Genomic DNA, 16275 nt, shown 5'->3' on the forward strand with positions numbered 1-16275 from the left:
CTAAAACACAAGGTAACTTGAATTTCCAAGTTACCGAACCCAAGAATAGAAGTACGAGCAATACTACTGATTGCCATAGCCTCATTGCTGCTATTCAAAAGAAGATATATATTCGCATACAGAATGTTTAATTTGAGGAGAAGTTGGCCAATATGAAAAGTTTACAACTTAAAAATGAAAAAAAAAAAAAAGAGGTAGCACATCAATGCCCAATATTGCAACTTTATCTTGATTATATAATTAAGTAAATTAATAATCTTCGACAATCGGATGTACATTCCCAGTTGCCCTTCTCCCACAGTTGAAAGATATTACATTGTCAACTTAACATTTTACAGCTCCATGAAAATGGACTATTTCAAAGCTCACTCATAGGAATTCGTTAATGCATTAAGATATTTTGGCCAATATGAAAAGTTTACAACTGGGTTGACATTTTCATAGGAATTCCACAATTGTCTACCACTATTAGGCTGATTAGGTTGAAAGATATTACATTGTCAACTAATTAGGCTAATATGTAAAATGTCAACTAATTAGGCCAATATGAAAAGTTTACAACTGTGGAATTCATAAAATGTCAACTGATTAAGCTCACTCATAGGAATTCGTTAATGTCAACTGATTAGGCCACTATGAAAAGTTTACAAACAATGGAATCAGCCTAATCAGTTGCGAAACAACATCAAGTGGTGTCTTATTCATAAGCATCAACTGAAAGTTACCTATCACCAATAGTTCCTATATGAAGCTGCTTGCTGTTATTTCTTTCGCAGTGAATGTTGCAGATATTGTCTTCACAGAATGAGCAAAAAAATAAGATTGAGATTTTATCATTATTTCAGGTCGGGAATAGGAAGAAACTGGAGATGTAAGATTATGCTTTCCATCAATGAGCTTCAAAACATCCTTGTTATCCTGCAGATATAAAGAACATAATACAAACACAATCAAGAAATGAAGATTGTCAAATCAATCCAAATAAAGAGAGAAGATGTTAATAACTTACCGCTCGAGATTCATCATATATCTCAATCACTGACATCTCATATCGATGAGCTCTCAGATTAAAATAGTGGTAGACAACCCAGTTCTCACTGAAAACCTAAAGTTGGAGTAAATTGAAATATTAAAGGGTTGCACATATGCATAAACGGTCATTACATACTAATGCCATGGAGAAAAAGAAAAAATCAACTTGCAACATCTAACCTGAGTCGGATCCTGGGGATTAGGATTAACAAGAACTATTTTCCACGTGTTATTCGATCGCATCGTTCATCTATTTCTCGTTGGCGAATGTCACGAATTCAAGATTAGAGGAAGAGAAAGAGAGGATTAGGTTTTGAGATCTGCAATTTTGAATGTTGAATCAAAGAAATTGGAGACGAAGAAGAGTAAAAAGTCTTGGGACTTGCAGTCGTAAGTTTGTTTACAGCCTTCTTTTGTTTTTTATTTTTATTAGATTCAATCTTAGCCATCTAGTTCCCTTTATTCAATGGCTGAGATTTGTGAGCACACAAACTCACAACTCACCGTAAGAACCAAACTCACGAGATCCCGCTTATATATATATATATATATATATATATATATATATATATATATATATATATATATATATATATATATATAGGAATGGGATCATGTGAGTATATTCATATATTTGAGGATTGAGGATTAATACTACCGTTATCGGATCTAAGAGATCCAATGTCCATGATTTAGTGCCGATAAGTAAGGGTAATATGGTAATTTCGCGGGCGCACATATATACTCCTTATTCCATCGAAACAAACATAATTCATTCATTCTCACCCAAAGCCTTTCTCTCTACCTTCTAGCTTCTTCTACGCAACCCCTAATTTTCCTATTTTCGTGATTTTTTTGAATTCAATCTCAAATCAATCATTTGTCATTCTTCTATTTCTTATCAACGGTCATACTCTTTCAATCGAAATCACGATGTCGGTACATCTACTTTATCTTTAGTTTTTAATTTCGCTTTAATTTCATGTGATTGTTGTTTCGCTACATATATTTGCAATTACTACTCATCTTATTGCGTTTGTTATGATTTTGTAGCTACTCATCGTTATTTCAATGCTTTGTATCTCTTTTTCCTAAATTAGGTTTAATTTGTGAGGATTTCATATGATTTATTGGTCTTCTTTCTCATATATCTAGGTTAATTTAATTCAACAAGTTACTTAATTTGTTATATATTTAGTACTTTTTTCTGATCTATGTTCAACTCACATGTTGTTATGATTTTTTTGTTCTCGATTTATAATTTTGATGAGATTGATTCATAGTCTTGTTATTTGATTGCGATTTTAAATTATTTCACTTTGTTCGAGTTTTGTTGTCATGTAAACCTAATTACATGTGTAGTATCTTGTTTCAAATATTTTTAAATTTGTGTCAGATTGATTTACATCTGTTTTACATTGTTACTCTTTACTGTTAGCTAGTAGTAGTATACATTTCGTCGACTTAGGTTCTAAATTGTTTGACATCTTATAAATATCACGTATTTGCTACTAAAGTATCCAGTGTGATATTCTTTAGAAGACTATGTGTTATTATTTAGCAGACTGTGTGATATTGTTTTATTACATCCTTTTTACTTTGATTGTCAGAAATCAATTACTACTTGTTTGTTTACATTGTATTTTTTTGTGCTATTTTTTGTCAGATCGTGAAAGTTGTATAGCTTTGAGCGGCCTATTGGACAGAGATATGACTTGGTCCAAATTGGCCTAAGAAGCTTTGGGCTTAAGGCTTAATTTACCTGCCAAATGAGTCTCCAAGTTTGGTGTATGTTTGGTTTTGGTATAGAGTTGATGTTGAGTTGTCATTATATGTAACTAATTTACATTTTGCATGTTTATTGAGTTTTGGTATTTTGTTTGACCATCACCATTTCATCTTGTTGAGCGTTAAAGCACAACATAAATTTTAAGATATTGTTGTTGGTTCTTCTGATTCCATTGTTTTCATCAGGTATTGAAAAAAAATTAGATCGGATTTGTCTAATTTCAGTTTTGGCCTTGCTCATATTTTCTGTGAGTGCTCTTAATTCATTGGTGGATTCGATTTTTGATTAACCCACTTTCTTCTATTGGTACAATAGGTTGGACTTTGTCCCACTAGATTGTTGAGTTGTCATCATATGTTTCTGATTTACATTCTGCTTGTTTATTGAGTTGCGGTATTTTGTTTGACTATCACCATTTCATCTTGTTGAGCAGCAAGCACAACATAAATTTTAAGATATTGCTGTTGGTTCTTCTTATTCCATTGTTTTCATTAGGTATTGAATTTAATTAGATCAGATTTGTCTAATTTCAGTTGTGGCCTTGCTCATATTTTCTCTGAGTGCTCTTAATTCATTGGTGGATTCGAGTTTTGATTAATCCACTTTCTTCTATTGGTACAATATGTAACACCCCGTATTTTAATAAGTTGGATAAAATTCTTTTAATTGCTACTTTATATTTAATTTCGTTGGTTAACGATTTATATATTTATTTTCTCAGCTAATTAATTAATTTCATTATAATTCGTTACGTTAAATTTAATAATCATTAATAAGTTTATTTAAAGTTAGTTCGAATTTATTGAAGTTAGTTCGGGTTTATTTATTTAATAATTTCCGTTTCTTTACGAGTCCTTATGAAAGTTGTTTTAAGTGAACCCGAGATGGATTTTGGGAACAAAACCGTCCAATTAGCTATTTTGAGCTTATTTCACTAAAATAGCAATTTTTATTAATATCCGTTAGTTTTGTAAAAATCGCTAATAATTCCGATTCAAGCTGATATCGTATTATTTCCGTTAACTAGCTGAGTTTATTTTATTTTCACTCATTAAATTTATTTATTACTAATTCCGTTTTATTACTGAAACTTTTACTAAAAACCGATTTTATTAACTCGAGGCGGTTTTAAAAACGAGCGAAATTACTTAACGATGAAGAAACGTACGTATATTTAGTAGCTAGCAAGCTAGCTGGTGTTTCATTATTATTATTATTATTATTATTATTATTATTATTATTATTAATATACTAAACCCCACCAACCCTTCCTTCCCCTTTTCCTTTCGTGGAATCACCAGACACAAACAACAATCAGACACAAACAACAAAAATCAAACAGTGAACCTAATCGCCATTTCTGTGCGGGCTTAGACCCCAGATCCCGGCCCATTTCTCGACCAAATTCCGTAATTTTTGTACCATTCGCTTCCCCTTTCCTTCCTCCTCCTTTTAAGGTAAGAAAGTCTCCTTTTTGTAGTGGTTTCGTCTTTCGCCGTCTTATAAAAGTGTCGTCTTTTAGCTTCTTTATTCCGTTTTCTTGCCCTTTTATGAAGGATTCGAAGACCCGGGGTGAGGCTCGTGCCTTGTGGACCATTTATTCGAAGAATAAGGGGCGTTTAAGGTAACTTCTTTACAAGAATTGTCTTGCTGCAAGTTTGGTTAATAGGGTAGTAATTAATTTGAAGGAGCCTAGTAGCTTGCTTAAGGAAAGTGGTATTTACGTATGAATTAAGCATGCACATTGATTGAAGGTTGGCTATAGTGTACTATATTTGTAAACGTCGTGGTTGTATGAGGTATATTCAGAAAGATAAGGAAGTTTGATGATTTGGACTTTGCTATTCATAGTAGAATTGTTTCAGATTTGGGTAATAGCTTGGTAATTGGAAGCAGCCTAGCAACCTGCTCAGTTCATATGATATTTTCGTATATAGAAGCATGTGGATGGACTAAGGGTTGACCTTTCTAGTACATGTGCAATAGAATCGTTAATATGCGACTTGGTCATTAATTATTAGTAGGTTTGCGGTTCGAGTTGTATACGTTTCTAGGTTCATTTTAGGACTGTTTTGAGGACAATCGAGTACGGTTTTGGTGGTCAGTCTTGGCGCGGTCTTAAGTAGTCATCTTTGGGACTGTCTTTGATCCACTTTGAGCGGTGCCGCTTATGGGTTAGTTATGGGTTACACGGTCTTGTATGGGCTGTTTGGGAATGTCAAGTAGGGGATATGGTGGTTGATTTGGGTGATTAAACATGGTTTTGGTGGTCATTTTTGGACAAGAGTAAGATCCGTTGAGGGGAGTGCAGGGGCACGGTTGTGGCCTGACAGCGGGGCCAAGGCTTGCTGGATGCAGCCTTGGTCACGGCTAGTTGTGAGTCGTGTTTAGGGCTGTCCAAATGACACCCTTTAGTTGTGTTTGGGTGCTGTCCAAAAGGGGACTTTGGGTCGTGGTTATCGTGTCCTTGGCACAACGTTGGTTCATTTGAAATATTTAATTTCCGTCTCATAATTTATATAAAGGTAATTCGTTAATATCGTCCTATCACATAATTTTTAGGTGGCTCATATGTGGTTGAAGATGAAGAGTAATTTTGGGTTTTAGAAGCTTTCTCAAGTTTATTGCTTGTCTCTTTGCTAGCTTAAGGTAACTATTCCGAGTTACTCGACGAATTAATGTCACATTAGTAGTTAATGTGTGCCTGTTGTTTGATAAGTGTTTAGGTGAATGAATAATGTTAGTAGTAAAGATAATAAGGATGGTAAAATTGTGCTCATATTAATAGTTATCACATGTTAGGATAGTTTACAAAATGAAATTGTAATTAATAGGCTCAAATGAATTTTATAGCGATAATTGTAATGTTTTGTTGATTGTGCCGAAAACTGAGCCTTAGTCCCTTTGACTGATGCGATGTCAGTTAATTGAGTGATTGGTCACCGCACCTTGACCCGCACATCACGAGTGGGGTTGCGGGTAAAAATTCGGTTGAATGATTTAGATAATCGGCCTTTTTCTTGTTTTAGGCCATTTATCAAGCTTTTGTTCACATGTATAGCTTATTGAATTTAATAGTGACTTGTATTGTAGAAATGGTCCTAGTTTCCCCTGAAGCCTTTAATATGGTTACTATTGTTAGAATTAGAAATTAGTATTGAATACTTATTGAGGATTCTTTTGGGATTGTATCTCAGTAAATAGACATTATAAGCCTTTCACATGATAGAATGCTAGAATTTATATTGATAAGTAGGACTTTTTGCCCTCTTAAGGTTAAGTGGGTGTCTTACTTGACTTGTGTGGTGAGTCATGTGTGGTGTGGGCTAAAATATTCAAGTCCGAGACTAGGCGGGACTAGGTCCTAGGTGAGTATTTCGGCCTTCATCATAGATAGGTCTTTATAGTCTCTGACGAGTATATGTTCACTGCTTGATAGCCTTTGTGTTCCTGACTAGTGGATGTTTATCCAAGTTGGGGCATGACCTCAGGTACTTATTTTGATAGTATGGGGTCAGCTTAAGTACTAGCCAACCCTTCGGTGGTGTCCTTAGGGTACTCACTTCACTTTGTTTTAAAAAAAGTTGTGAGTCTTGGGTGCGGTGGTGTGTATCCGCATGTCTAGGTCTCTGCAGATTTTAGGCTAGGGTTGTGTTGTCTCTTGGCCATGTTTTCTTAATAGTAACCGCTGAGCCAAGATACCGGTTCGATTACCTTCCCTACCTCGTGGTATAGACTCGAGTTACAAAGTGACTATTGACGGTGCTAAGAACTTATGCCTGTCTTTGATATATTGCCCTTTCTTGTTTGATGATTCTATGAATCATAAAAGGTGAGATGCAAGCCGGCTATGGTTGATAGAGTTTGGATTCCTGGATGTTATGTGATTCACATGATAGTGTAGTATGAGTCGGTCTAGTATTCACATGCTAGGACTATGTGGCGTTATATTGTTGTTCACATGATAAGCACGATTGCCTTAGCATCTATATGCTAAGGCAGTGTGTGATTCGTATTCATATTCTTATGTTTACATGTTATATTAATTATGACATTTCGTGGCTGGGAGAACTCGGAGTTACTCCCCACTGACTGTGGCTTTCGTATTTGTATAAAATGCGAATGACAGGTAGGTGATGCATATATGGGATACATGGACGAGCTAGCGAGCAAAGTAACCTTGGGACCTAGATTGGCTTTATTTTATGGTGACCCTTAAACCCTTTTTATGTCACATACATTTTAGGGACATATGTCTCCCTCTTTACATTTGGTTGTATAATTTGCTATTCGCGACTTTAGCGATGGTTAGGTTATGAAACTTCTAGTTAGACCTTGTATGTTTGACACCTTCCAATTTGAATATCTTTATAACAGGTTCAGGTTTTAAAAATTACAGGTTTTTACCCAAATGAACCTATTACAAACATATCCATGCAATTTTATTCTAGAATTACGTGTTTACTTTTCCGCAATATATGAGGGTGTCACAGTTGGTATCAGAGCATATTTGCTCCCGACGCACGTTTGTGCACCCCACTATAAATAACTTGACCTTAAAATAATAAACTTGAGAGACGGGTAAGATGGGTAGATTTAGGATCTTATGTTGTAGTCTCTTTGTGTTTGCTCTTTGTTAGGTACTAACATGTTTGTTGATTGTCATTTAATAATTGTTGCGTTCTTAGATCAATGACCGTGAACTTATTTATAGTTAATGGAGTTATTGCCCTTATTAAAAAAAATTTGAACTAAAGGTTTTGAAAATATTTTAATGTTTTTCACTGGTTTTAACGTCAATTAGTGTTAAAGCTTGTTATTGGAGACGTCTGATAATTAGTTTTATCATTTGTTGGTGTAAAAATGTATTTTTATGTCTTTGAATTGGAATATTGATGTTCTTGAGTGATCGCCAAGAGTATCTCCGTTCCATTGAAAGGACACTTATATTTTAAGAAGATCAAGATTTAGTGCCTATTGCTGAGGATTGAAGATTTGTTCAACCTTTGAAGAATGCTTCTACTTCCTTGAAGATGTTTCTCGTTCTTTTTGTATCTCGCCTTATTCTTAATCTCTTGGTGCCTATCCTTCTTTTAAACTCTCTATTCTTCTTCCTAGGAAGTTACATTTGTATCCTCCCAACTTGTCCTTTCACCCTTGCTAATTCTCCCTTAACGCCTTTTAGATAGTTCTCTTTCTTTTGTGGGGTGTTAACCTTGGTTGGATAATTTGGCTTGTGGAGTTGTTTCTGGTTGACCTATAACCCCGGTTTTGAGAGGTTGTGATATTGGAAGGACTTAGGTTGAGTGTTGATACCTTAGGAGTAAACACGGAGTAAGGTTTATGATGTGATTTTGGAAAGAGATACCTTTAGGATGTTGATAGCCATACATAAATTGATGTTACCTTATGACATTGTTGTTTGAGATTTGAGTATCTGACATTTCCTTGTCGTCTAATTTCCCTTTCTCCCTGATCATGAGCGTTACCGTTCATACCTCCTTTCCTCGCTTCATCTTGCTCCTCCTTTAAGTTTGACACTCGTATCTTGTGAAACTCTATCTTTAACATCCTTGTAATTTTGACTTCAATTTTTACCCTATGAAAGTTTTTATAGCTCTCTTGTGGTTAAGTTTGAGCTCTCTTAACATACTTTGTTTTTTATGCTATCTAAGTTACTTTCCTTTTTGTACAACTTCTAAACTTTCAAGTTACCAGTTTCGATTCATTCTTAAAAGTTTATGTCACTTCTGCAAACCTAACCTATTTTTAAAGATTTGAAAATGAAAAATTGATTTAATTCCATATTTGTTCCTTGAGTATAGACTTCTTTATCATGATTTTAATCGCTAAACCCGAGATTTCTTTAAATTTTATCCTATTTCTGTTAACCTTGATCTATTTATGACTTCTTTGTCAAAGTCTAATATTATATTTCCGGAATTTAACTCCCCTTTTAGTTTAAAGGTGAAACCTTTATTTCTATTTTGGCTTTTTGCAAAAGAAAATTTGAGTAGATTACCTTTCTCTTATTTTGATTTTAACGTTGATCGGATGTTAGAACTAGTTATTGGAAACGTTTGATAACTTGTTCTACGCTTGTCGGCGAATAGTTTTTGTTTTAAATTTGTCTCTGACTTGGAAAGTTAGCGTTCTTGTGTGCACGACAAGAGCATTTCCGTTCCATGAATGAGACTTATATTTTTGAAAACTCTTCATTAATGTTTTTGAAGGTATTTTGATTTTGATTTATATAAATGATTTGCCTTTTTACCTTATCTTTGATTTGGAATGTGATGTTCTTGAATACGTAACGAGAACACTTCCGTTCCCTTGATGAGAATATGGTTCTGTCGGAAACTTTTATTTGAAACTTTTGAAAGAATTTTGATTCTTACGATAAATAACCTTTAAAATGTTTTGGTTACCGATTCCAAAGTTCCAGTTTTGTTTTATATAACCTTTCATTTCTACTTTCAAGTTTCGAGGACGAAACTTTTTAAAAGGTGGGGTGATTGTAACACCCCGTATTTTAATAAGTTGGATAAAATTCTTTTAATTGCTACTTTATATTTAATTTCGTTGGTTAACGATTTATATATTTATTTTCTCAGCTAATTAATTAATTTCATTATAATTCGTTACGTTAAATTTAATAATCATTAATAAGTTTATTTAAAGTTAGTTCGAATTTATTGAAGTTAGTTCGGGTTTATTTATTTAATAATTTCCGTTTCTTTACGAGTCCTTATGAAAGTTGTTTTAAGTGAACCCGAGATGGATTTTGGGAACAAAACCGTCCAATTAGCTATTTTGAGCTTATTTCACTAAAATAGCAATTTTTATTAATATCCGTTAGTTTTGTAAAAATCGCTAATAATTCCGATTCAAGCTGATATCGTATTATTTCCGTTAACTAGCTGAGTTTATTTTATTTTCACTCATTAAATTTATTTATTACTAATTCCGTTTTATTACTGAAACTTTTACTAAAAACCGATTTTATTAACTCGAGGCGGTTTTAAAAACGAGCGAAATTACTTAACGATGAAGAAACGTACGTATATTTAGTAGCTAGCAAGCTAGCTGGTGTTTCATTATTATTATTATTATTATTATTATTATTATTATTAATATACTAAACCCCACCAACCCTTCCTTCCCCTTTTCCTTTCGTGGAATCACCAGACACAAACAACAATCAGACACAAACAACAAAAATCAAACAGTGAACCTAATCGCCATTTCTGTGCGGGCTTAGACCCCAGATCCCGGCCCATTTCTCGACCAAATTCCGTAATTTTTGTACCATTCGCTTCCCCTTTCCTTCCTCCTCCTTTTAAGGTAAGAAAGTCTCCTTTTTGTAGTGGTTTCGTCTTTCGCCGTCTTATAAAAGTGTCGTCTTTTAGCTTCTTTATTCCGTTTTCTTGCCCTTTTATGAAGGATTCGAAGACCCGGGGTGAGGCTCGTGCCTTGTGGACCATTTATTCGAAGAATAAGGGGCGTTTAAGGTAACTTCTTTACAAGAATTGTCTTGCTGCAAGTTTGGTTAATAGGGTAGTAATTAATTTGAAGGAGCCTAGTAGCTTGCTTAAGGAAAGTGGTATTTACGTATGAATTAAGCATGCACATTGATTGAAGGTTGGCTATAGTGTACTATATTTGTAAACGTCGTGGTTGTATGAGGTATATTCAGAAAGATAAGGAAGTTTGATGATTTGGACTTTGCTATTCATAGTAGAATTGTTTCAGATTTGGGTAATAGCTTGGTAATTGGAAGCAGCCTAGCAACCTGCTCAGTTCATATGATATTTTCGTATATAGAAGCATGTGGATGGACTAAGGGTTGACCTTTCTAGTACATGTGCAATAGAATCGTTAATATGCAGCTTGGTCATTAATTATTAGTAGGTTTGCAGGTTCAGTTGTATACGTTTCTAGGTCTGTTTTAGGACTGTTTTGAGGACAGTCGAGTACGGTTTTAGTGGCTGTCTTGGCGCGGTCTTAAGTAGCTGTACTGGACTGTCTTTGATCCACTTTGAGCAGGCCGCTTATGGGTTAGTTATGGGTTACACGGTCTTGTATGGGCTATTTGGGAATGTCAAGTAGGGGATATGGTGGTTGATTTGGGTGATTAAACATGGTTTTGGTGGTCATTTTGGACAAGAGTAAGATCCGTTGAGGGGAGTGCAGGGGGCACGGTTGTGGCAGCGGCGGGCCAAGGCTTGCTTGGATGCAGCCTTGGTCACGGCTAGTTGTGAGTCGTGTTTAGGGCTGTCCAAATGACACCCTTTAGTTGTGTTTGGGTGCTGTCCAAAAGGGGACTTTGGGTCGTGGTTATCGTGTCCTTGGCACACCGTTGGTTCATTTGAAATATTTAATTTCCGTCTCATATTTTATATAAAGGTAATTCGTTAATATCGTCCTATCACATAATTTTTAGGTGGCTCATATGTGGTTGAAGATGAAGAGTAATTTTGGGTTTTAGAAGCTTTCTCAAGTTTATTGCTTGTCTCTTTGCTAGCTTAAGGTAACTATTCCGAGTTACTCGACGAATTAATGTCACATTAGTAGTTAATGTGTGCCTGTTGTTTGATAAGTGTTTAGGTGAATGAATAATGTTAGTAGTAAAGATAATAAGGATGGTAAAATTGTGCTCATATTAATAGTTATCACATGTTAGGATAGTTTACAAAATGAAATTGTAATTAATAGGCTCAAATGAATTTTATAGCGATAATTGTAATGTTTTGTTGATTGTGCCGAAAACCGAGCCTTAGTCCCTTTGATGATGCGATGTCGATTAATTGAGTGATTGGTCACCCGCAATTTGACCCGCACATCACGAGGTCAGGTTGCGGGTAAAAATTCGGTTGAATGATTTAGATAATCGGCCTTTTTCTTGTTTTAGGCCATTTATCAAGCTTTTGTTCACATGTATAGCTTATTGAATTTAATAGTGACTTGTATTGTAGAAATGGTCCTAGTTTCCCCTGAAGCCTTTAATATGGTTACTATTGTTAGAATTAGAAATTAGTATTGAATACTTATTGAGGATTCTGTTGGGATTGTATGCTGTAAATAGACATTATAAGCCTTTCACATGATAGAATGCTAGAATTTATATTGATAAGTAGGACTTTTTGCCCTCTTAAGGTTAAGTGGGTGTCTTACTTGACTTGTGTGGTGAGTCATGTGTGGTGTGGGCTAAAATATTCAAGCTGGGACTAGCTGGGACTAGGTCCTAGGTGAGTATTTCGGCCTTCATCATAGATAGGTCTTTATAGTCTCCGACGAGTATATGTTCACCGCTTGATAGCCTTTGTGTTCTGACTAGTGGATGTTTATCCAAGTTGGGGCATGACCTCGGTACTTATTTTGATAGTATGGGGTCGAAACTTTTAAGTACTAGCCAACCCTTCGGTGGTGTCCTTAGGGTACTCACTTCACTTTGTTTTAAAAAAAAAGTTGTGAGTCTTGGGTGCGGTGGTGTGTATCCGCATGTCTAGGTCTGCGCAGATTTTAGGCTAGGGTTGTGTTGTCTCTTGGCCATGTTTTCTTAATAGTAACCGCTGAGCCAAGATACCGGTTCGATTACCTTCCCTACCTCGTGGTATAGACTCGAGTTACAAAGTGACTATTGACGGTGCTAAGAACTTATGCCTGTCTTTGATATATTGCCCTTTCTTGTTTGATGATTCTATGAATCATAAAAGGTGAGATGCAAGCCGGCTATGGTTGATAGAGTTTGGATTCCTGGATGTTATGTGATTCACATGATAGTGTAGTATGAGTCGGTCTAGTATTCACATGCTAGGACTATGTGGCGTTATATTGTTGTTCACATGATAAGCACGATTGCCTTAGCATCTATATGCTAAGGCAGTGTGTGATTCGTATTCATATTCTTATGTTTACATGTTATATTAATTATGACATTTCGTGGCTGGGAGAACTCGGAGTTACTCCCCACTGACTGTGGCTTTCGTATTTGTATAAAATGCGAATGACAGTAGGTGATGATGCATATATGGGATACATGGACGAGCTAGCGAGCAAAGTAACCTTGGGACCTAGATTGGCTTTATTTTATGGTGACCCTTAAACCCTTTTTATGTCACATACATTTTAGGGACATATGTCTCCCTCTTTACATTTGGTTGTATAATTTGCTATTCGCGACTTTAGCGATGGTTAGGTTATGAAACTTCTAGTTAGACCTTGTATGTTTGACACCTTCCAATTTGAATATCTTTATAACAGGTTCAGGTTTTAAAAATTACAGGTTTTTACCCAAATGAACCTATTACAAACATATCCATGCAATTTTATTCTAGAATTACGTGTTTACTTTTCCGCAATATATGAGGGTGTCACACAATAGGTTGGACTTTGTCCCACTAGATTGTTGGTTGCGTAAACCAGGTTGTTTAAGCGGCTTAAAGGTGAAGAATCATGTGGAGTAAATGTGTTGGCCACCTTTTCTTTCTTTGAGATGGATCATCGATGAAGTGGAAGTAGACGCCACAACATATGGTTCATTCCTCTCGACGAGCTTTATTTTGCATCCTTGTATATCTCTCTCACAAGTTTGCTTACTGGGAATGGCAGATCCACTTTGAAGGGGATATGAAGTCTCATGATGCGTCCAAAGAAGCTAATTGATAAAACCAAGTCAGAAATGAAGCTAAGGATCAGTGTTACTTTCCAAGGGGATATGAAGTTTCATGATATTCTTCATTGGTGTCATACTAATGGTTTGATATAATTGAGTTCCTGAAAGTTGAATAGATAGTCAGGTGGTTGCATTAAGTTGAGTCATGGTCATGAAATGGTTATATAAAACGGTTGTACTGGTGTTTAAAACAAGATGAGGTTGAACAAACGTCAAGCAAGAAGTTGAAGATTGTGCTGGAAAAAGATGCCAAAAAGGATAATAAAAAGAAATTGGTAAAGGTAGAAGAAGGGAAAGGAACTAATCTGTACTCATTGTGTTGATAGAACTTTAATTGAATATGCACTGATTATGTAATTTTGGAAGGATAGTAATCTGTTGTAGTCGTTATAAATTAATATTATTGTCGTTGTAATTTTGTGATATCATTTAGAATCAAAGAATGATATTTTATCTTATATCTGTGATATTATTTCTCAATAACAAAAAGTTTGAGTGTTTCAAGATTTCTTGTGAATGTGATATTGTTTTGGATAAAGTGTGATACCGGGATGTGTGAAGTTTGATATTGTTCGGTAATGCTTCTAGAACAATATGACGTGATACTTATGAAGATATATATTGTTTCTTATAACTGTTTGTAAACTAGCAAATAAAGATAAATATATGATATTGTTTAATAGCATAGTGTGATATTATTAGCACAATAACTTGATATTGTTTACCATATCATTTGATATTTTTTTTGAAAGAACTAAATCATTTGATATTATTAACACAATAATGGTGATATTGTTTTATGATACTCTTTACCACATCTTGTGATATTGTTAAGCCGGTAGTGTGATATTGTTTACCACATCTTGTGATATTGTTAAACTAATAGTGTGATATTATTCTCAAAGTCATTTGATATTGTGTCATGAAAGGTGATATTTTTAATAATTAAATGTGATATTGTTTACTAAAACTTGTGATATTGTTAAAATAAACGTGTGATATTGTTTACCAAAAAAAATTAAATACTTTAAGAACCATATATTCTCTATTTAATAACATAAAAAAAGAGGCAAATCCTGATACAACTATAATATTGTTACCATTACATTACATTCCAACTCCAAAATGCAAAAAAAAAAAAAAAAAAAATACAAATTTATAATCGCTTGAAACAATATCTAAGAATACAGAATTTGTCTTTATAAGAGAAATGAATAAAAAAACATGATTTGTTAGTTGATCATGTACTATAGACTTCGCCAACATGCACACATACTCTTAAGTAACCTCCAAAAGCGAAGAAATCTGCAAAAAAAAGGAAAAAAAAATGTACAAAACATCATCTTTCACACAAAAGAAAATACAACAAATATAAAAAACACACCATATTACAAAGATTTACAACAACATTTTACATTATTTTACCATCAAACCAAAGTGACATTTTACATCGAAAACACCATACTATAGCATTTTAGTGCCTTGATGACATTTTACAACTTAATTATGTAGTAGTCAACCTGCCAAAATGTATGAAAATAAAGTATCACGAATATTAACATTCAAGATCACATCATACAAACAACAAAGATCACACATATTCCGTTATCATAGCCAACATGTAATTCGGCATTACTCATTTTATCAACACAAACGATTACTTCAATTCTATCATATGAAACCGTAATTTTGCACAATTAAACAATGTTAAACCCTAACTTTCGCGATTAAAACAATATGAAACCCTAATTTTCACAATTAAACAAAGTTAAACCCTAATTTTCACAATCGATCAATATTAAACCCTAATTTTAGCGATTAAAACAAAAAAGACATCTTACAAACAACTAAAACTTCAATTGATGATAGTAATTGATTCAATGTGTCGATATTATGAACGAAAAACGTGTAAAATCATTTATAAGTAAGATATTTAGAAATTTACAAAGAAGAACACGAAAGAACCCTAAATAACTCGATAATTAGTTCGATTTTGTTGATTTAATCCTATTAAATTCGTCTAATTCAACATACATATAATAATTTCGAACAAAATCAAAATGTATAATCAATTTATTGCTACAAAAGTTGAAAAAAATCGCAGAAATGGATAAAGATGATAAACAAATGTACCTCAACGATTTTGGAGAGAATTATGGTAAGATTATTCAATCTAATGAACGAATACATCTATAATGTTGAAATGAAGTTGAAATCGTCTTTGAATTTTAAGTTTTTGCGGATTTTCAAGTAGATTTTAGAGAGGATTTTGTGAAGTTTTCGTTTGAGATGTTTAATTGATTTTGGTAAAATTTTTAGAGAGAGAAATGACGATTGATTTTTTGAGTTTTAGGTGGTTTTGTTTGTCAATTTTCCTCGCGATATTGTTTTGTATATGGTGTGATACTTTATTCGTTACTCAATCCTCAAATATTTAGGAGTTACTCACCGATCCCGACTTATATATATATATATATATATATATATATATATATATATATATATAAAGAGGTGGGATCCGGTGAGAACGAACACTCGATGAGAACGGTGAGAACGAATGTATATTCCTTTTATCCCTTGTTATTAAAACCCCAAGTCCACTCATCCCTCGTCCATCACATTCACCCCTCTCGGCACACCTGACACATCCATCATCTACTTCACCGCCGGCTACCTGACGTACCACCGTCGCCACCCACAAGTTAGCACTCCGCCGGCGCCATTCACAGCGGCACAGCTCAACGATCGTCTCCCCCTACCTCGGCATCCCCACCATCAT

At 34.4% G+C, this 16275-nt stretch overlaps 1 protein-coding gene and 2 long non-coding RNA genes across 3 annotated transcripts; 2 read left to right on the top strand and 1 right to left on the bottom strand.

Annotated features, from left to right (window-relative positions):
- Positions 1 to 398: 398 nt before the first annotated feature.
- LOC141626920 (uncharacterized) lies at positions 399 to 1424 on the bottom strand. Its single transcript, XM_074440496.1, has 3 exons — positions 1213 to 1424; positions 1010 to 1105; positions 399 to 918 (listed from the first exon to the last, which is right to left on the bottom strand). The coding sequence occupies exons 1-3, from the start codon at positions 1273 to 1275 to the stop codon at positions 742 to 744; spliced, it is 336 nt and encodes a 111-aa protein (XP_074296597.1). The 5' UTR covers positions 1276 to 1424; the 3' UTR covers positions 399 to 741.
- Positions 1425 to 4096: 2672 nt separating this feature from the next.
- On the top strand, positions 4097 to 7196 carry LOC141626921 (uncharacterized). The gene is made up of 4 exons (XR_012536488.1): positions 4097 to 4278; positions 4378 to 4445; positions 5384 to 5470; positions 6951 to 7196. It is a non-coding gene; the product is annotated as an uncharacterized LOC141626921 (long non-coding RNA).
- Positions 7197 to 10051: 2855 nt separating this feature from the next.
- LOC141626923 (uncharacterized) lies at positions 10052 to 11345 on the top strand. Its single transcript, XR_012536494.1, has 3 exons — positions 10052 to 10165; positions 10265 to 10332; positions 11265 to 11345. It is a non-coding gene; the product is annotated as an uncharacterized LOC141626923 (long non-coding RNA).
- Positions 11346 to 16275: the final 4930 nt, after the last annotated feature.

This window comes from Silene latifolia, chromosome Y (genome assembly GCF_048544455.1).
Source record: "Silene latifolia isolate original U9 population chromosome Y, ASM4854445v1, whole genome shotgun sequence".
NCBI lineage: Eukaryota > Viridiplantae > Streptophyta > Magnoliopsida > Caryophyllales > Caryophyllaceae > Silene > Silene latifolia.

Coding starts and splice junctions, on each gene's coding strand:
- LOC141626920 (XM_074440496.1), bottom strand. CDS start 1,275: ATGCGATCGAATAACACGTGGAAAATAGTTCTTGTTAATCCTAATCCC. Junction 1,106..1,212: donor ATCCCCAGGATCCGACTCAG/GTTAGATGTTGC, acceptor CTCCAACTTTAG/GTTTTCAGTGAGAACTGGGT. Junction 919..1,009: donor TATATGATGAATCTCGAGCG/GTAAGTTATTAA, acceptor TTATATCTGCAG/GATAACAAGGATGTTTTGAA.